We start from the raw sequence: 22,141 nt of genomic DNA, 5'->3' as shown, positions 1-22,141 counted from the left end.
TTACATCTTGTTATACTCAATAAATGGTCATTCTTCAGTCAGTCGACGAAAATGTCTTTCGTAATTTGTTTTGAAATTTTTGACTTTAGGTATTAAATATAAAGGTAACCGACGAACGTAAACCGAACGAGGTCAATTTATTCCTCGGATACCGTGCGATTTTCATTTATTTATTCATTTCAACATGATGCAGAAATCCCGACCTTAAAAATATTATTCACATAATCACGAATTCGTTTACCGACCCCGTTAATTGTTAAGAAATGCTCGTCATTCTTTAAACAAGCACCGTCTAAAAACATCGCGATGGCACATTACTGCAAATTTATCGAGATATCTATCGCGCCGCCCAAATGATAAACAAGTGAACATTCGTTGTCTTGTACCGATAAGAGCAAGCATAAACGAAATTGACATTTTTTGTTTGATTAGCTGAAATATATTATATTTTTATTGCGCCTTTGCAAAGTCAATACGTAGAGCGATAAACCCGCGCATATCCTCTTCTTCGTCTTCCTCTGCTTCTCAGAAAATAATCCTTATTTTAATGTTAATCGACTAAACATCCGTATTGTGGAAATACTCCACAATGAGATCATGTCTTTGTTCGTGGCGCGTTTGCTTGGCGTTTGTAGATTACGCTACGCTGCGTTGGCCAGTCCTCGAAGGTCGAGATTTGTTTCGAAGTTTGTATGAATGAAGCTTATCCTAATATCTCCGAGCGCCAAGCGGTAAGTCAGTCCGCCAGTTTACTCGGGCATGCTCGCTGCCAAAACTAAAGTTCGAGACCACGTGACAGGCTTGTTACCAGGAGTTCATCCCGCGGATGTCTAACGTGAGTTATTCGCATAACGTAAATCCGGATTCGCCATTTCGAAAGAGACATTCCCGCAATGAACAATGTACATGTTACTCAAGTTTGATACAGACATATACTTATCGTACAACGATTGCCGATAGAATTTCTCAGAGGTATAAAATTAACTCAAGTTACCAAGATTCCGATGCGCAAAAAATTGTATTTCGGATCACTCGCGTATAAATTATCCTTGATACTTGAATAACAATGTAAGGTACGTGTACGTGTATCATGTACGTAAGACCCGTTTTCATTATCGTGGCGAAGTACGCGGTACAACGTAAGGATGAAGACACTGCCCGACGTTAATGTGACGTTTCGCAAATACAATATTACTTGTCCACGACGACGACCGACGATAACCGACGATAACACATACGGTTGACGACGTGACACACCTACATACGTATATCAGTGTGCATATAATCCACATTTTGCAAACAAGACCGTAACGCGCGGCAGTGCCGAGCGCAAAACTTTGATTGCGCAAATATTTACTGCGATAATAACAGTGCATCGTGTACAGGGTACGAGGGTGAAAATTTGCGTCTCGGTAAACGTAGAACAGCTTGCGGCTGCAGCTGGGAATAATGAAAAACGATTCAATGCAGCCTTCCAAGTCGATTCGGCGGATTTCATTCCCTTGTAATATACACGCGAGGCTAACGCGCTTCATCGCGTTGACCAGGAATGCGCGTCGCAGAATTTTATGTACCGAAACTTTCTGCCAAGAGGATATTTCTGCAACGTATTATGTAGGTAAATAAGTACCACGCGAAGCCTCTGAAGCATCGGCCGGCTGACCCCGCCGCATTGGGTTATCAAACCGCGCCGATATGCGTTTCTGCAATCTGCGTGTGTACGTATCGCATATGGATACGTGCAACGAAGAAGATAACCATCGCCCATCAGCCCGTCAAACGAACGGTCACTGCGTGGCGACTGTCGAGCCTGCAAGGTCAAACAATTAAAATAGCTCGTATTCGCATACATAGGAACGACCTTCGTTCTCAACGCTCCGTGACCGTCGACGTTCTCGTGCAATGCGGCTTGCACCGCTTTGTGCATCGGCCGCGTCATCTTCCGAACGTTGCTTAAGTAGTTACATTAGGAAGCTCCGGAAGCTGCGCACCTTGAATATATAAATTTGGATCTAAAAAACGCACAGCGTTGCTTCGTTTTACACGAGTAATCAGAAATTGAACGAATAACATTTCCGAAAGTTGGCTTAGCTAAATTTACGAAGCATAACCGAAGCTTGAAAACGATTTGTAAAGAAAAAAAAGTACGTTTCTCCCTGTGGTCCATCATGATTCCCCGACTATTCCCGGTTTTCCCGGTCTCTCCCCACCCTGATTTATAGACATTCAGCCGTTGAAATTCATCCCGCGACCGGATTGTTTTAGCCCTCACAATCTCGTCGTTGCATTATATGCCTGCCACCTACTTTGCAACGGCAATTCGACGAGCGACGATGGCCGAGCGGTAGGCGAAACCTGGTCGCGTCTTTGATCGGATATTCTTTTCATTATTATTATTATTTAACTTTGAACAATGCAGCCAACGACCTGTAACGGAGTCTGATTCACTCTCTGTTTCAGCTAGTTCGAGAAAGTTTCCACTGAATGGAAAGTTCGCATCCAGGGTTTGTGTATTATACACAAATTGAGCATGAATCGGCTTTTCGAACAAGTTTCGTTACCACGAGCAACGCACGGCGTCCTACGTCTGGTACAATGACCCAGGTCGCGATTCGGCCTATCGTGCACGTACGTGCGAATCAACTTGCCGCTCCGCGTGTGACGTTCGCCAATCACGGACTGCGTGTGGATAATCTTTTAAACGTAGTTACGTATCACGCGCCTCCGTGCAATATTACGGATAAAAAAATATTCCCGGTACGTAGAACGCTTTCAAACATATACAAGAGCCGCACTCTACCCTTTCCCTTGCAAGTTCGCAGCATTGTTACGACTCCCCGGGTGGGCCTGGAACAGTTTATCCTTTTTTTTATCCGATCGTCTTCAGTTTCACGGTGGTAAGAATTTCGCTCCCGGCGGGGTGAATCGAACGCGCGCGATTGAAAGAGGGTTTCTACGGTAGTTCGCTCCGGTGTTCTCTTTGTGAAAAATCACTCGCGAGCGATCCTAAGTAGTATAGCTGCGGCATGGCGAAACGCAAGAACCGCTCTCGCCTTTCACAATCAGCTCCTGTCGCATGTTGGCGGCCTCAGGATTGCCCGTTGAACGAAACTGCCGAGTGTAAACGAACCTTAAGGAATTGCGCGAGGTGGAGGTGGTGAGCCAACGCAACGCAATGCGAGGCATAAGCACGGCGTGAGGCGGCGTTCCCTCTGCCAGGTGCCTGATGCTTCGGATGTTTTAATGCTACGTGTACACGGTACGTCAGTCGAGTTATGCCTCCATAACTGTACGCGTTATACGCTTCTACGTCCTCTGCGCCCAGTCTACCATCTTGGAGGCTAAGAGGCGTAGAGGCTAAAAAAATCGAAATTATCAACGACAAGCAGAGTTACGGAGATCCGACCGGTCCTCGTTACATTATTACAACTTGACAGAAGCTGACGGACGTCCCGATATTACGAGAATTTTTTATCCGGATGCGAATGACGGTCGATGCTCGGTGAGCCGATGTCCGTCTCTCTAGGAGTCGAGATGGAAGAAGTCCCGAGTCCGGCCGCTGCACCGTAGCCTAATAAAATGATGTCCCAGGCAGCCACCGACGGTCCTGAGCCCTCATAGAGGGACCCCGGGGAGTGGGAAGGACTCGGAGTCGAAGTTTATTGATTTTTAGGGTGACACTGTCAACCGGCGTTGAGTCTCCCGCGATGGGAGACTTTCAAGCGGGAAAAATAGAGGAGGAAAGAACGAGCGGTGGGTAAAGAGAAGTAAAATAAAAAAAAAAAAAAGAAAGAAAGAAAAAAAGAGGGAGAAGGAATATGACGCGGCGCTGGTGACGCGAAACTAGTGACGCCGCGGCGCACGTTGCAACGCAGTACGTAGAAAGTTACCTGCATACCAACCCCGAAGCGACGTTAGACTCGGATAGATATAATTCTACGAATCTGACAATCCTGCAGTTACACGACGCGATTATACTTGTGTGGACGAATAAGTTATAAAGCGTCGGGATCGAAGTAAATAGGGAAACAGAAATCGCCGTGTCCGTCCGTGTACGTCCGTCGATGACTGTAAAAGAAAGACGGCGACGTAACTCGTCGACAACTGCAGCGTTGTGAAATACGTGTTGAACGAAAATCGCAGGTACTCTCGATTACACGTAAATTGTGTTGTTCGTACGCCTCTCGTTCGCCGGTGAAATAACACGCATCCCGAGACACATGAAGCGGTCTGCATGGGATCAGGATTATAGTTACCACCGTCAGGGGGTGCTTTCGGAGTGACGTTGACGCGCGGTGCATATAAGAGAGACGTAACGCGACTACCCCTCTCTTACGAAGCGTCAAACCCGCGGCGTAACCATAGAAGATAGAAAAAGGCGTCGGTGGCGGTGCGTTAACGGAAGGGCAGGGACGTGAAGGGAGGCGAGGCTAGGGGCGTGGAGGGGAGGGGGCGCCATGTGGTGCCTTCGAACGTCGCCGCGGAGCGTCGAGAGTCGCCACTGCCTCCGCTAAAAATGGCAGCACTCGGTGGCTTCTCGCTTGATAATTTTTGCCGAAGACCTAAAAAGAAATCTCCTCTTACCAGTTGACAGTTGGGCGCAAGGGACGAACGGCGCACGTGGCCCTCGCGCGTACAAACGAGATAAATTAATTTACAGTGCGTGAGGTGCTGTGCCTGCTTATATTTACGTACCTACGCGAGTACACGCGTACGTAGATTTTGTTATACGTATGTAGTAGGTACGATATCACTCGTCTCTGGTAATCGCGCGACGTGCGTACGGTTGTATTTCTATAGCTGTATGCAACGTATATAGTTTGCATACTCAGCCTCGAAGTTGTACTGTTCATACATACGTACATACATGTATATTATTATTCGTAAAGTACCCTGGTGAAAATTTTTTACTCTCTTACAATTAGTAGGTGCGTTTTAAACTTATACGTTATACATCAGGCTTCGGTGGCGGAAACAAGTGCATCGGTATACGTATATATAATATATGTAATAACTAGTTGACAGTGAAACTAATGAAAACGAAAATATTAATCAAGAAAAAAATTAATAAACAACAGTGATGTATATATATATATGATATATGTACGCGAGTGTAAATTTATTCACCGACCACACATTGTATGATATAGGTGTATTTAAACATGTATTGCGAGATTAAAAATACGCGTTTATGAAAAAAAAAATTCTTTTCAACCCTTTAAACAATTGTTTCGTACGAAACACTTTGAAGATTGTTTTATTAATTTAATTATTTTCATCCGCGCAAAATACACATCGTATATCTGCACTTGAAGTAGGAAGTTTACGCAACCTCGAATCAGCGTTCGCTTGTTACTTCTCAGTCTTCTTTACATTGTTTTTTCTCCTACATTCTCTTAACTCGCGTACGGCCCGAAGTGCGTGTTCGAAGGGTCGTCATTTTCAGCTTGACGAAAGTTCTCTCTCGCCGCGAAGTGTTCATTGTTTTGATTTGTTGGTTGTGTGCAACGGTGTAACATGTATATTCCTAAGCGCGGGCTAGCTAGTCAAGCGATGAACTTTATAATGCACGAATAACAACAACGGCTGCAACAACTCAACAACAACAATAATAATAACAACAATCCGCGACGCGTTTACGTAATATCCTGTGTATACACCTATTTCTGCCACTGTTTTTCAGCGAGAATTTTCATTGTTTTTACATTCATCTTTAACCCTCTTCTCGATAATGTCAAGATACTGAATTACACCTATCCGTCACGTCAAAACTCTGATCGGCCGAGGAACTCGAGCGTCGGTTGAATTAACCACTCGATAACACGAAAATCTCGGAGTAAGAATCCGCAGTCGCATTTGTGTCTCGAGAGTCGAAAGTTTCCTACGCTGTACGGAAGGTATTTTGATTACGGTGGTGTTTACTTACTCGCTCTAGCCTCTCCTCCTACGGCTATCGTCGTCTCCCTCCCTCTCGGCCGCCCCTCCCCCCCCCTTCCGCCAACCAAACGTTCCGATTGTGAGAGGGAGTTCGTCTCTTGTTGTGTGGTGTGTCGAGTGTTTGTGTGGCATGTCGCGAAAAAATATTTGGTACTACTCGTATGTCGCGAGGCGTGTGACGGTTAGTTTCGGGTTAAAATAATGAATGAAAAGGGTGATAAATATATTCGCTGATAGAGAGCGATGCGCGGCACGGTGACGGCGGATTATCCACGCGACCTACGTTCACGTTTCTTTAACCTATCGCCGAGGAAGTGGTGCGTGATTGTGAGAACTGTTGTTTGGCCGCTGTCGATAGTAAGTCGATATTGAGGAGGAGGAAAATAACGAGGAACAGACGGAGGAGAGAAACGAGACGAGAGGCTTGACGAGTCGGAGCGAAAGAGAGTTAGAGACGCGGAGAGAGAGCGTGAGAGAGGAGAAGAGCGAGAGAGGGAATTCCGAATGGAAGTGAGACGACGGTGCGGAGGAAAAAAAAATGCCGGCAACGGGATGCGGTAATTTTTCGTCTATTAAAACGAGCGTAAAACGGAGCTTCGATGGAAATACTAACCCCGTTACGAGGCGGTTAAATATAATGTACGAAAGCAGAGTTTAACAGTGCCCAACGGATATTTAACCTCGCCTGTTTACCAACGCGATTCTACGCGCGTTTGAGGTTAGGTCGCCGCCGGTACATAACCTCTCTCACCATCGTCGTCATCCTCATCTATTCGTCTCTTCGTCGAAAATATAACGGTTATATTTCGCCAATCAGGAGACTACGTTACGGAATGAACGCATTGATGACCAAATAATGAAGGCGAATGGAACGAATAATGGTGATTTTCTCATTTTCTTACTTACTCCATAAGATTTAGATTGTACGAGTATAACTTCGCTGCCCCCTTTCCTTACGTTTTAATTCTTCGTTGCTGGATGAACATCGCACTCTGCCACTTACCTTAATCTATTGTCGATTCTTACCAAGCTTTGAAAATAGTTCAGACCCTCAGTCGCTGCGAAACAACAGCTTGATGTTGATCGGGGATTGTTAGTAAATACGAGACGGCTCGAGATTATCCGAGACTTCTGTGTATCGTTCCTGCACTTGTCGGAAAATATCAGTGGGAACAGGTGGGCGATCGAGTAACTGAGAATTTAAGTTAACCTAACTATCATTGAGTTGACTAGTATTTAGAAGATTAGATTAGGAAGTACAATATAAGAACAAACATAAAATTATTGCCATTTTGTTCTGTAATACCGAGCAAGTTTATAACTCGATGTAATTTGTTCTCACTTAATTTTATACAAACTCGCAAACGGTTCGCACATTTTTACTAGAACTTTACTTACAGTTGAATGAGAAAGTCAAAATTTGAGTATTAATTGTAAGGAGCAGCACGCCTTGTTCACCTATATCTTGGTAATACGCTAACTATGCAAATTGAGGTTCAACAAGTTCTGTTGCGATAAGACAATTAAAGAAAAACAAGTTGAGACATAAATTTCTTGCGTTTTCTCAAGTATGTAACAATTGACTAATTTACATCGTTTCTTTTGCAGGCTGTAGCCGTCTGAATACGCCACTGGCTGCGACCACCACGCTGGAGGACCCAGGGACACCTGCCTCCTGGAAGGGCCCGCCGCCCGGATCGGAGGCTTCGCCGTTCACGCCGAACTCTGTCGGTCAAGGACCAGGACCAGGTTCGGGACCTTACAATAATTCGGGAGGCCCACCGAGCAACACGGGTGGGTTTCAGGGCCCCAGCCCGTTCCCCGGTGGGGCGGGCAGTCCGGCAGGGGCCCCACCTTATCAGGGGCCGCCCCCAGGCTCCGGAACGCCTCAGTACACCGCGTCGCCTGCACCAAGCGGCTCGTCGACTCCCGGTCCAGTGCCGCCCCCTAATTCTGCGGGATTTCCACCCCCACCGAACAATTCCGGACCTCCTTACAATGGCCCGGGCCCAAGTCCGTTTGGATCCCCGTCCGGAGGACCTCCGCAGTTTGTGGGACGACCGGGTTCGTCCGGACCACCCTTTGTGCCCCCCGGTGCAGGTAATCCTCACTTTCCGTCACCAGGACAACCTTTCGGTGGTCCGCAGTATGGAATGCCACCTGGGAGCCCGTTCGGACCTGGCGGACATTCCATGGGCGGTCCCATAGGCCCTGGACATCCTGCGATGATGGGAACCGGTGGACCCGTCGACAGGATGGATCAAGGGTGAGTTTTTACTTTTCAACAAACACCTACGTCATTGCTTTCAAACTTGGACCAGATACTAAAGCGAGGAAAAATGTTGGCCTCAGACATATTTTTATCGCATCGTACAGTGGAACGAATGATGTTTTATTGTCAGTTTGAGCTATGGTGAATCGTACGCCAAGTATAGTCACAAATTAAATCAGCATCGGTTGTATCTAAGACAACAAGCCCTTCCTATCGGACGCAGCAGCCGATAAAAAACCTGAATATCAGAAATGTTTTTGGTGTTGAGCTTAATGAACGAGGAGATCCGAAGCTATGATTCATTTTCCGTCTTTCCTTCTGACTTCTTGTCAAAACGTCTAACTAATGTTACGCTGAACTTTCTTCGTAGCAGTTGATCGTAGCAGTCGATCACTGGCCCCGAAGTATCGACGTGTTCTGAAAAGAAGCTGCATTTACATGCATTTGAATGTTTACCGTGCAACAAATATCAACATTCAGATTCAGATAGTTGCTTGAATAACTTGTTATGATTATTATTCGCGCTGTGAATTTGCAGTTCGTAAATAATGGTGGTTTAAAATATAGATAAGGAGAGAAAAAAAAATCAAATCGAATCACGATTGTGTCAATATTAAAAACCTATCACTCGGAAGTAAAAAATCATTCACCACGCGCGTTAGATTTACGACAGACCGTAAAGTTGATCAGAGACACTAATGACACCGTCGGCATTTCTCATCTCCATAGAAAAAAAAGGGAAAAAAATTTGGTGTAAGAGAAAAACAAATCAATTATCTGTCTCGGGTGATAGCGGGAGATTCATTTAAAGTGTGGACTAGCTCGAAGCAGCAAAATCTCGTCTCTTATTCTCGCAACGAACATCTCTCCGTTACGTTTCCGTCGTCATAGCAGCGTACTTTTGCCGGAACGTTATCCGTGCGTAAGTAATCATTCTGTGTAATACATGTACATATTCACCAAGGGTAAACATGTGTTTATAAATATTTAGCACTAACTTACGGTGTACTTAATACGGTTTTCGTTGATTTATATGGCCACTCTAGAGGACAGTAAGTACGTATTGACTTAACGTGCGGCTGGTCTTTCTCTCTATTTCTGTTTATCTCGAAAGAGAGATTTGTATGGGGTCTAAAGTGCCGGGAGAGGTTTCAGCTCTTTCTGCCGTATAGTTTGTATAATTATGTATGGAAAACAATGTATCGACGATAAACCAACGATATTGTATACAAATATATACATTGAACCATGTTTAGTCGGAACACAAATCCAATATATATATATATATATATGTAATATACCCTTATTCAAAAGCCAACTCGCACTCTTGAGAAGTCCCTGATTCGCGATATCGGGTATCATCTTGGTGCATTTCTTCTCTTCAGTCCTCAGCTGTTCTATTCTCTTCTCGCGATTGCGTTGATGAGAGAGGTCGACTTTTTCTCATACCTTTGATGAGCTCGATGTACACGTACGTCCATCCATCCATCAATCCATCCGCACCTGAACATGCGTACCTTATTCGACGAGGCTTTCACCTCTTCCACGTCGAATGGCCCACACACACGCACACTGACAAACGGACACGCTCACGCATACCGATACGCATACAAAAGTACACACCGGATGTTATTTATTATACGTGAACCTTGCCCGGTCCGCATTCTTGTTGATAACCCCGAAGAGTCTCTCCTTCTCGCGCGGTCAACCGGAGAATTCGTCTCAATTATTATTGCTCGTCTCGCGTATACCTGCACCGCCAACGCAATGCCTTGACGCTTCACGACCAAAGGACCATTATCGCTATTTTTCCAAACCACGTTTAAGGGATGTGCCGTCGCCTTGCTATTTGCCGCCGAGGAATTCCTGCCATCGTGCAGTGCAATAAAAATTGAAAAATTTATAACTTTGCCTTTGTACGATGCCGCGTGTCATTTGGAACTCAAGAGTTGTCGCTGGTTTTAAGTAGAGTTTGAAAAATCGACGTCTTTCACAATATATTTCTTATCGTTTTCCGCGAGATACGTTTCCTGCAAATAGCCGAAAAAGAAAACAAAAGAAATCGATGTTTCTTACTTATGATTAGATTAGGTTCATCTGTTTTTTTTTTGCTTTCTTTTTTCATTCCTTTACTTTTCTAAGCACGAAGCAACGGGTTTTTTTTTTTTTTTTTATTTGTATAATCTTATATGGTGCAGGAATACTCCGAAAGCGGCAAACGCTTATATACCATATACGGTAATATCGATGGGAAGTACAGCGTGTACTGTTGTTACAGATCTACGTATAATGTTAACAAGGCAATAATTTGAAAAAATAAATAAACAAATTTAAAGAAAATAATTATAAAAACTATTTAGAAAGAAAGGAATTTTTCAACAAATACTTCTGCCACTGCTTGTACTTCAGCGGCATTACGACGCGGGGGTGGTGGGGGAGGATATTTTCGTACACTACTGTACGCGACCCACCCCCACCCCCTTACTCGGCTTGTGCCCCTCTGCGTACCTCTCTTTTCTCCCTCTCTCTCTCTCTCTCCCTCCTCCAACCACTCCCGACCACCACTACTACAACCACGTTACGCGGAGGGAGGGCAATGGCTCTCATGTTCCTGTAATATTTACATGAAAATATAAGGATGATTTTTGAGGTCCATTCGACGAGACTGAAGCTAGCAGCCAAACGTTCTAATGTTCGTTTGAATAAAGTAGTGAAGTTCAGTAAATCGCAATAAAGCAAAATATACTTACTAACATTTAGAAATCTTTGTTCCTTCAAAGTCATTGTGAAAATAATAAAGAAGTGATTTTTTCCCTCTCAATATTTCGTTACGATAACGGTGCTAACTTCTGTCTCGTAATTGTTTGCAATTATTTTTGACGACAAAATTTCGTTGAAATATTTTCTAACGAGTATTTCGTACCTAGGTACATATATTGTACCAATTGGGAACCCCTGCGGACTCGTCCTTTTCCCTTCCACCCCCTCCCCTCTTCTCTCTTCTCTCTTCTCTCCGCGTCGTTTCTCCTCTCCGAACCGTGGAGGAGGATTCCTGTCCGTCTGTCCATTCGTCCGCCACCTCCGTTCAAACCCGACACATCCTCGCGGGTCGGTTTCACTCGCGTGCGCGGAATTGGCGAAAATGCGTTGAAAGAGGATAGAAAAAAAACGAAACATGGGGGGGGGGGGATGAGATTTTTTTTCTCACATTTTTGTTATTATATTACTTGGGTGTGGTGTGTGCGGCGAATGTACGATACATTACAATTCACCACCTCAAAACAGAGCTCCTCCTGTCGTCGTCAACAATTTTTAACCCCCCCCCTCAACCCAGTGTTTGGAAATAAAAAAAAAATTTTTTTTCTTTTTACGTTCTCATTGGTTCGAGGAAATGAATTATATTATATGTATATATTGTATATTACATATTCCTGCAAAAGGGAGGAAACTAAATTTGTATAATTACAACGTGTCCATGCTGCTTTACCATCGGTCGCTAATGCGTTTATATGTTGAGTAATTGCCGCTTTTAGTCCGCACGATGTATTTTTTTAAATATTTCTTATACGCATGGGCTTACCTATATATGTGCGTACGTATGTTTCAAACCGTATTGCGTATATATGTATTTATTCTCTCTGCACGTATCGTATCGGTGAAATATCGTTTTTAAAGCTATATTCTGAACTTATTTTGTTTCTTCGTACGATCTACAGTATTACACGTGTACTTATGATATTTCACACAAGTATTATACGGTATGTAGTAATTGTAACGTATATTACGTTTACTCCGCATATCGGGCGAAGAAGAATTCATTCGCTTCCTAATCTTAACTTATATTACGATACACCGAAACTCTCGTGCTCGTGATGACGAAGAGAGGATATTTTACTCTTCTCGTCAAGTATGTATATTATTTTGAAGTGGGGAAGGGGGGGTTCGTTCATATTATATTATATGTTATATAATATACGACCAGTTGATCCGCCGCCGTTTCTTCACGTTGTACTTTACTTATCGATTCACGTGCACCGCACGTTTTTAGGTCGGATAACAACGTGCGGGGCGATGATGTATGAATCAATGGAAACGCAAGCGAACGTAAGACGAGAAATTTTGTCTTAACCCTTTTTGGCAATTTGGGGGAAAATTTTATTCAGAGATTTATACAGCATGGTATTTTATTCACTAGTATATCTATCATTCGTATACTTGATAATATACATTTGCGTAATTTATTAGTATATATTTATCTAATACCGGTATTTCGGAAAATCGTGAGATGAAAAGAAAGAAAGAAAAAAAAATTTCGTTTCGTTAATTTTACCGAGCTTGCTGAACAGTTTTGAAAGTTGTTTATTATTACATTACGTTACCCTGTTACTTTCTCTATCGTTAGTCCAGTAATTTTATACATATGCCAAACTTTCGGTACAAGAACTAATCTTATCATCCCGAAAATACACTCAGACTAATTGTACATCGATCTCTTCCTCCGGATCAAAGACTGAGGGATTGTTGTTTCTCGTGTTGTTGTCACTGACTCGTATTTGTTTTTTTTTTCTTACCCTGTTTTCTTTACCTCGATGCAATCATCGTGTTCGACAAAAGTTGCGCGTTATAATTACTACTATTATTATTATTATTATCATCGTTGTTGTTTCAAAAATAGTATCCAACTATCCTACCGATCAGCATTGGTACATAGTATATGTAGAATAAATACACGGGCGACATAAGGATATTTATACAAAAGTATGGCACATATTATATACCCTACCTCACATCACCTAACCCAACGTAAATACCTTACCTATGTATTGTAACACATACTATGTACATAGACACTCTGTTGGCCTAATCGTTCTCTCCTTGGTTGTATTCGATGTTTTATATATATATGTATTATGTATATGTATGTATGTATGTATGTATGTACATAGGTAGAGTGACGTGTGTATGGATATAGGTATCCTATGTATAACAACGCGTGTACGGGGGTGGTTGGCAGGGGGATTGAAGGGGCGGGAGAGGGAGAAGATAGTATTGATTTTTACCGATATTTAGCCGTGGAATTATCCTCCCTTCTGTATGCCTTTACTCTCCCTTTCTCTCTCTCTCTCTCTCTCTCTCTCTCTCTCCATCTCTCCGCTTCTCGACTTATCATTTCAATCTCGTTGTCGCCGATGATCTCTCGGTTAATTATCATTCTGTGTACGCGAATACTTTCTCTTTTAAGTAGAATATCATCCTCGCTACGGCGTCGCGTGGTACATCCTTCTTTTCGTCTCTGTTTCTCTCGTTTCTCGTCACTTTTTCCCCGTCTTTCCTTCTCTCGTCCGGCACCCTTTGGATAGGCATATTATCACGGGCCCGTCCTAATCCGCTCCCACCTTTATTTCTTCCCTCTTCATCCCTTCTTTTCATTCACCACAATTACCAACCCTCGTCGTCTAGGTACCCCATTCTCTGCATCATCGTTGCAAATCGTACGAATTTCGTTCGGGTGTATGGGGTGTGCGAAGTAAAAGGAAGAAGAAGCGGAGGGGGTGGCGGAATAAGGGAAATTTGAATACCTGAGATAGTCGCGGGGAAGAAGTTTGAATGCTAAGGAGGTGGCTATACGTTTTCCAAAATCCTAACGCTTTCTTTCCTATTTTCTATTTCTACGTGTGTGTATCCGCTGTAATATACATGTAGGTTTGCATACGTAAGAAAGAATATTTTGTAAATTTTCTACTCTCCTTTTACATTGTTCGATCTTGTTTTAAAAAAACAAAAATTTTTAGTCGTTATGCCATACGTTTCATGTTATTTGTTCAGTTTCGCTTGAAATGAAGGTTTTCACAGTTTGTGAAGAATATTATTTCTCTAGATTTTTTATTCGTCGTACCACTTCATACATTCTATGTTACATATTACTTAATACCGAACCTGCTTTCGTTTTTTTTTCTTACGAAGAATCGCACGCTGTTGTTCGTAAATTATTAGTCAGACAGCAAATTAGTTACTAGGTAATATTGATCGTATTAGTATTGATGCGTAAACAAAAAAAAAAAAAAAAAATTGTCATCAATCAGTGACGTATTTCTTGAAGGGTTAGTGGAAAAATCTTGTACGTATACTTGGAATACATGGAAAAGTCGGGGAATTTCAGATTCCAAAAAGCGTAGGAATCTTGAATAACTTTCGAGAGTTACAGCTTTTCGTAAAATTCCTGCTAACACGGGTATAAATAATAATAAAAAATTGAATGTAGGCACTTACAAAAACTCTTGCTACTCGATTTCCCTGCTGCCAGATACACAATGTAGTAAAATTTATGCCATGCTATGCTAGATCGCGATTTTGTGGTTTCGTTTTATCTCTTCTACATCGGTATATGGTTACGATAATGATTAAATAACGATGATGCCGATGCCCGAAAAGCAATTGTCTTTGGATAAAATTATTTACCCCGAAACGTGGCTGGCGTCACACTACGCATGATTGACTGTCAGGATTTTTCGTATGAAGAGGTGATCTTCTTGTATACATATATATGCATATGCATATGTGTATGTGTACGGTTAATTACGTAGGTATAGTTTTCACCCAGTCGCCGCTTGGCGTCGCTAGAAATTCAACCGCCACGTTTGAGAAAAGTTTTATACAAAAGATGACGATGATGATGATATGTAAGGTGTGAATGATATATTCATCTGCACTTCTGTGCAACGTGTGAAAATAAGCGTGGAGCGTACCTATATCGAAAAGAAGTATAATGCAGTAGATCAGCTTACAACCGATGAAGTAGAAAACTGCGAAAACAATTTGCGAAAGACGGTCGAGGACTTTCTTACAGAATTTTAAATAACAATACCTACAAGAAAATTATTTACATTATATTACATCCATGTGGTTCAATTTTATTATTTTCTTTAATTGGTATTATGCTTTTTTTCTGTATCTTGTTTCCAGTCTTACACCGTAAACTCTGCGAATTTTGCAATTCGTTATTGATCAGTATTACAACTGAAAATTTACATAACCGACGTTTAATTACTACTCTTAATATTATATCCGAAGAAATTTTATTCCAATCTCATGTTTCGCTACGAAATTTTTCTTATTTCTGTCCGATACAATTATTATACGATAAGCAAGAAATTTTGCGGTAAACACGTCGCGCGAAGCGTTATCGTTTCACTGACGACGACGACGACGACGATGAAGGCATGTATGTGATACACGTGAAAGAATAAAAGAAAAAAATTCAATTCAAATTTACGAAAGTAAAACCGAAGTAAAACCGAAGTAAAACCGAAGTTTGATGCCGGTATGTTTGTAGTAGTAATAAGAGAAGAAACGAGCGGTAACTTCGTTACTGTACGTTACATTATTGGCTGTAAGGGAGGCTGAAACAGGGCGAAAAGGGTCGGCGAGGGAGGGGAGGGGAGGGAGGGAGGGAGGGGGGGAGACAGATGTCCCATTGTACGACACTTCTTTCGGGGGGGTGACTCATTTTCATTTGTAGAGTTTCACCCTTCGTGACCCAGGTACTCGATTCCTCGCTGCTCTTGTCGCACCACCACCAATCACCACCCCTTCTACTTGTTTCGTTCGTATTTGCAATATCGACGTGAACCACTTTACACGGCAATGAGTTACACGCGTGCAGTGTACACGGTCAGATGGAAAAGAGCAGATTTTACTAAAAACTGCGTCGAAAAGGTTTCCTTTTTTGCTAAAATATACTTCGTAAAATGCTGAATTTACTGTAGATTGTATAATCAGTGAAAATCACTATTGTGCAGTGTAAAATCTCTTAAATTTAGAGTAGAAAATATAGTTGACACGGGTTATATGTATATATATTTATTTTTGTTTTCTACCAAAAACCTTCTTTTCCTGCAGTTTTGAGAGTAAAATCTCAACATTTTTCCTCTCTCCGTGTAGTAAGATTTTTTTTGTATAAAGGGAATAATTCTAGTGCATGTGAAAAAGAACTGGATTCAAATCGAAATTTAAAATTTGATTCTTAACGTAAGAGCAATCGGGACGTGCGGTATAAAAATTTTGAGAAAAGAAAAACGAAAACAAAAAAATTAAAATGTTTCCCAACCACTTGAATGTTCTTTCAATTTTTCTCTTTTATTTTCGACTCGCCGCCCAGGTTTTAGCTGGAACAAGTACATGATATGATTTAACGATAAGCTGGCACGATGTAGGTACACGTACGTGGAACAATTTTTTACATGCAGGTATACAAAGTGGGTGTAAAATTGCAGATTTCGATATGTCACGCCGTATCGTGCACCTGTATACACATATGCGTATACGATACACCTGTGCGTACATCGAAAGAGAAACGAGAGAAAAACGACGAAGGTTTGAACGTTTGAATGTTTGCAGAACTTTGCGGCTTTTTGCGCAGGTGCACGTATAAAATATTATGTATAATTATATCTTACAAACGGGTGAGACTATTTTTCCGGTGGTTGTTGAATATTTTATAGTCGTCAGATGAGCACCGTGACTTTTAGGCGAGATTTGAGAGCGCGAGTAGATAAATTGAGTTGATATTATTTGCGCAGTACTTTGAACATTGAGTGTGTTAATTTTTGCAATTTCTTCCGCGCGTGGATTCAAATCACGAAATTCTTGTACAACATCAGCAGGCAATTCGTTGATATTTTTGTATGAGAAGAAATGTTCTTATCACATTCATGTTTGTAGAAATAGAGGTACGTTGAAAAGAGAAAGAGAGAGAAAGAAAGAACTTGAGGAATTCGGTATGTATATCGTGCTTCTCGTTTTCTCAACCTTTTAATACCGTGGCAGCATGCCGGCATGCTGGACTATTATCCTTCCAAGGATTCCCTGGCATGCTTTCGACGCTTATATATATATATATGTATGTATGTATATACACATGTGTAACAACAATAACAACACTTTAAGAAAAATAACAATAACCGCGGTGGCTTCGAGGAGCATATACATACATATACATATACATGCGTACGTTTAGCAGGCGAAAAATCTCTACGAAATTAAAATACTTGCGAGGACCGAGTAATGGGCCGCATTCTTTACTCGATAATGTTTTCCTTGTGCGTATAATTAACCTACGTATGGGATGCGCTTTTATGCATAATCTGAAAGCTTGCTAATTGCTACAGCGCACTGTTTTCTACCTACATTATTATGCCTGCCCATACGTATAATGTACCGAACAAACAAAGCTGTTTCTCTAATTGTAAGTAAGATAATCACAGAGCACAGATCGTGAAAGGATACGCGAAAGAAAAGTATTTCCTTGTGGGTTTTTTTGAAAAATTCTGTTTAGTATCTTTTCTTTTATTTTCTTTTATTTTTTTTCACGGAATGTCAGTTGCCTTGCAGTTTTATTTGTAAAGATGTATTGCTTCGATGTTCTCATATCTATGAGACCACTTTGATTTGATTCCACTTATGATTACGAATATGAAAAATATCGAATTCGGTTTAGATTATACACGTTTATTTATACTATGCATTGTTGGGAATTAACCGCGTTTTTAACTAACCACCGCATATAAGTATGATGATATATGTAGCAAAGTTTAGCATTCGCCAATGTTTCAAACCACTTCATTCATACTCGGGAGAGAAACTCACCGATAATATTCAAATTCAAAAACAACACTTTGAAGAGCTCTGCCGAATGCCGTTAACAATAAATTGAAAGAGTTCCATTTTCATTGGCACATTGAACTGCGAGAGGAAAACACGAGAGTTTGAAGTTGGTAACGTTACTGCAACGATTCGCTTCACAGAGAAATATTTAACTCGCAATTGTACGAATTTCCAAAAAATGCAGCGTACATCGTAATAAGGGAAAATGTTATTCATATTTCGAAAACTACTGTGAAATCGCGGAATAATAATTCCACCACCTCCCCTCAACATTTCGTTACCATAACGTTACCAACTTCAACTTGGTGAGAAAACTATACTTGTATGTAAAAGAAGATACGATTGATAATTCGATTAGTTTTCACGCAGCTCATCTCGGTCTTCCGTTGTTGGTCCCTTGGGTAGTAGGATGGTTTAATTGTTTAATATTACGTAAGACAATAGGAAGTGGCGGCATTGCTGCTGGGCAAAGTTTATATGACCGAGGGGGGTGGGGAGAGGAGGAGGATGAGGAGGTTTGTGCCGGCGAAGGGGGGGCAGGAAGGTAACGGAATGGGTTGCGCGGAGGAGTCGGCAGAAGCAGAAGCAGAAGCAGAAGCATCGAGCAATTACTAGGCAATTAGTCGTGTGCAAGCAACAAGTGAGCATCGCCAGTCACCGCAATCCTACCTCATCGTCCCGCTCTTTCTCTCTCCCCCTCCCCCCTCTCTCTCTCTATCTATCTATCTTTCTCTTCGTCTTATCCTCTCTCCTATATGTTCACCCCTATCCGTGTGTTCCTCTACCTGTTCGCGAAACAATCCTGTAGGTAGGATGTTGATTTTATTTGTATGTTTTGCATTTTTTTTTTACGTGATGGTCGAAGACCACAAACTCCAGTCCCTCTTTTTCTTGTTCTTCATTTTTTTTTCCTTATCTTCTGGTCACATTTCATATCCTTTCTTAGCTGTTTTTTTTTTTTTTTTTTTTTTTTTTTTTTTTTTTTTTAACCAGTCGTCTTGTCTTCGATATATCACCTCTTGTGTAATTCTCGTATTTTATTGTACCTGGGTACAGGAATTTAACGAGTAAAATTCACTTCTTATTTTACTTGTACGTAATATACCGATGATAATTTCGCTCGCGTATGATGTAATACATCGTACAACGGACTGCGCGTATTTTTTTGCCTTGTGCAAATTCACCTGTGCAAATTTCGTCTGCAGCCCGTACGCGTCGAAATGAAATTTGTGGTATTTTTATATTTATTTCGTTCTTTCTTTATCCACCTCTCTCTTCAATTAATAAGGTCTCGTACAATTTTATTTGGATGAATGATTTTTTTCCCATTTCGCTCCACTCGTGTTTAAGCCTTGACAATCCGCGGCTCGATTCTCGCGGTGCGCAATACTCGACAACAATGGTGCGTGTAACATGTTTTCATAAATAAAGAGAATGATTACACGTCCAATACAAAAACGACTATTGCGTAATGTTTCCTGATTGTAGACACATAAATTTCCGCAACGATGATCAACCGCGGCCTGTGAATAACAAGCAATGACAATATATGTATTACAAATAGATGCGTAGGTATATTAGACTATTTCAAATTACGGCAGTGTTTGAAAAAGAATTTTTTTTCTCATCGTTTCGACAAGGCCTAAAAACCTTTTTGCCGAATCGAAATTTTCAAAATTCTTCCAAAGTGTATTAAATATTAAATAATGGTACAAAATAAGTCCTGATTTTATTAACATCTGCAGGATTTCTTTATTCCAATGTGACAGAAAAGCTTATATATTAACATTTTTGATGATAGTTTAACTATACACACGATTTGTACATACCTACATTATTTACATCAGTCAGTAGACGTATACGTTTACGTTTATTTTGGAAAATACCGCGAAGTAAACTAGAATTAGATTCTTTCTTTTGCCCGTTATTCGATCGAGGCACCACCTCCACCACCATCATCACCACCACCGCGATCTCTCAAGCCTTGAGCTTTAAAAATACAATGTTTCGGAAGTATTTCTTCCCTTTTTCGTTTTTACAACGCAAACTAAATATTCAGACCTTGTCTCGAAGACGAGGGAAAATAAAACGAAAAAAAAAATATGTTTCCAATTTGAAAGATTGTAACGTATGTATAGCAATAATGAAAAGGACGAGAAGCATATACCTAGATCTGTATAATACAACCTAACCTGAAACCCACTCTTGCCGGATGGTGTACTCGACTCGCAGTGCTCCACTTCACTTCACTTCACTTCACTTCACTTCACTCCACTCCACTCTTGCACTTCGCCCCGTACCTCTTCCTCTTTCTCTTTCTCTTATTCCGGGGCTTCCGAGTCTTCCTCCGCAGTTCCATCCCTCGACGACGACGGCGGCGGCGGCGGTGGTGGCTTGGAAGGCTGGACGCGGAGGGTGGGGGGCGTTTTTCAAATAATTACATCGACGACTCGTAGTAGCGGTGGCGGCGAGTTGCCATGGCGACCGCAGAACCGCCGCCGCCGACCGCCGCCGACCACCGCAACCCTCGAATCCGGATCGACGGACGAATTTCTGAGAGAGAGAGAGAGAGAGAGAGAGAGAGAGCGTGAGGTCCAGAAACGCGGTTAGTCGAAGGGTGGCGCGTCGATCGGAGTATCTAGTCGTAGGTGGTACTCGCCTCGATCCTTCGTCGTTTTCAAAGACGGCGCAGTCGGCAACCTCCTCTCCACGAGATACGCGGAACCCTTTTCACCGTTCTCTGGAAGGGTTGGTTGGTTGGTTGGTTCAGCGGTTGCGAATATTATGCATTGTACCTGTACTACCTGTTGTAATTGGCTCGATGTGTTGTTTACAGAAGACGGGTTATTTTTTATACAATCAAATTGTTGCGATTTTTCTGTTTTTCTACATTCTTTTTCTCGTTTTTACTTACACCTATCTCAACGTTTTTTTTTTTCCTTCAAATTTTGAAGATGTACTTTTTTTTTTATTACAATACGTGGTTTAAGTTTGTTCACACGTGTATCGGATGTAACCGTATAGAAAAGTGAAATTGTTAACGAAATTAATTTAGTATCTGTAAAGTATTTTACTATTGACGTACGGTCCGGTTAAATTTGTCGAGAAACTGAGGTTCGATAAGTTGTTATAACGATTAACCTCGAAAGTGAGATTTTTCTAATTCTTATTTCATCGCAACACTTTTCTGGCCTGACTGTATTGTATTCTTAACCGTTGGTTTAATCTAACGATAAAACATATGAAGATTGAGGTAGAGATTTTTGAAGATTACACAGGTATGCGAATACGTATGTATGTATACAGAACTAACTGCACAGCGTTCGGCAAAATATATTCCGCAGGTCGATAGTTTTTTTTTTTTTTTTAATTGAAATAAATTCATACGAAATACTCTGTTGAAAATATATAATATACCGTGCAGATCTCAATAGGTACACACGTATCATATGTAACAGTATCTAATTACAGAGTATATATCAGCGTTGAAAATTGTAGGTATTATTACCGTAATATATATGAAAGAAAATACGTAACTCTTGGATGATGCAGATAATTATACCTTATACCCATCATGTACGTAATACGCGTTTGTATCACGTTCGTATGTCTCGTGGTGATTATACAGCCGAATATAATGATTATGATAATAATAATAATAATAATAATAATTACGTAGTGGAGATATTTGCAAAACAGAGTATATATGCTCGAAGAAAGTAAAAGGATCAAATAGAGTTAACAAAGTTGATGAGTAAATAAAAACTAGTCGCTTCGCTCACGCTGTAAATTATTGCAATAGGTACAGTTTGAGTTAAATTATAATTTCCAATCATTTGGTAACCGCACGCGGTACGCGAAGATCAAATTTTCGATCTGGCGGATGAATCAATATGTATGATCAGATGCGGTTGAATCAATACATCTAAGTTATAGTCAGCATCCTGTTGCAACGGCGGCGAGATCTTAGGGTGTGCGAGTGCGGAGTTTACAAGGCGCGAAGTTTGATTGATATATCTAACAACAAAATAGACACGGTGTTGCAAAAAGGGAGGAATTTTTACGAGGATGAAGTTAGTAACGTTACCGCGTGACGATGCATGTTTAAGATCAATCGCTACTTAGCATTTTTAAACCATTGGAAAGAAAATATAGCTCAACTGTGAAAAGACAACTTCTTGAAAGGCATTTTTTAATTTTCTAATAACGATGATTATTTAACTTGAGGATCATAAATTCAGACCGATAGATTTTTCGCTTAAAGTTTAC

The 22,141-nt window shown here is 41.3% G+C and overlaps 1 protein-coding gene across 1 annotated transcript in view; it reads left to right on the top strand.

The window, feature by feature from the left end:
• Positions 1-665: 665 nt before the first annotated feature.
• The window catches only part of LOC124185585 (LIM domain-binding protein 2), a 103,169-nt gene continuing 81,693 nt past the window's right edge, over positions 666-22,141 (top strand). Inside the window, exons 1-3 of the mRNA XM_046576461.1 lie at positions 666-835; positions 2,461-6,818; positions 7,546-8,203. Of these exons, the coding sequence (XP_046432417.1) occupies positions 6,794-6,818; positions 7,546-8,203 (683 nt within the window). The 5' untranslated portion in view covers positions 666-835; positions 2,461-6,793. The remainder of the gene's footprint in view (positions 836-2,460; positions 6,819-7,545; positions 8,204-22,141) is intronic.

This window comes from Neodiprion fabricii, chromosome 6 (assembly GCF_021155785.1).
Source record: "Neodiprion fabricii isolate iyNeoFabr1 chromosome 6, iyNeoFabr1.1, whole genome shotgun sequence".
Taxonomy (NCBI): Eukaryota; Metazoa; Arthropoda; class Insecta; order Hymenoptera; family Diprionidae; genus Neodiprion; species Neodiprion fabricii.
Note: the sequence above shows the minus strand (reverse complement) of the source record. Positions and strands in the feature narration are given on the sequence as shown.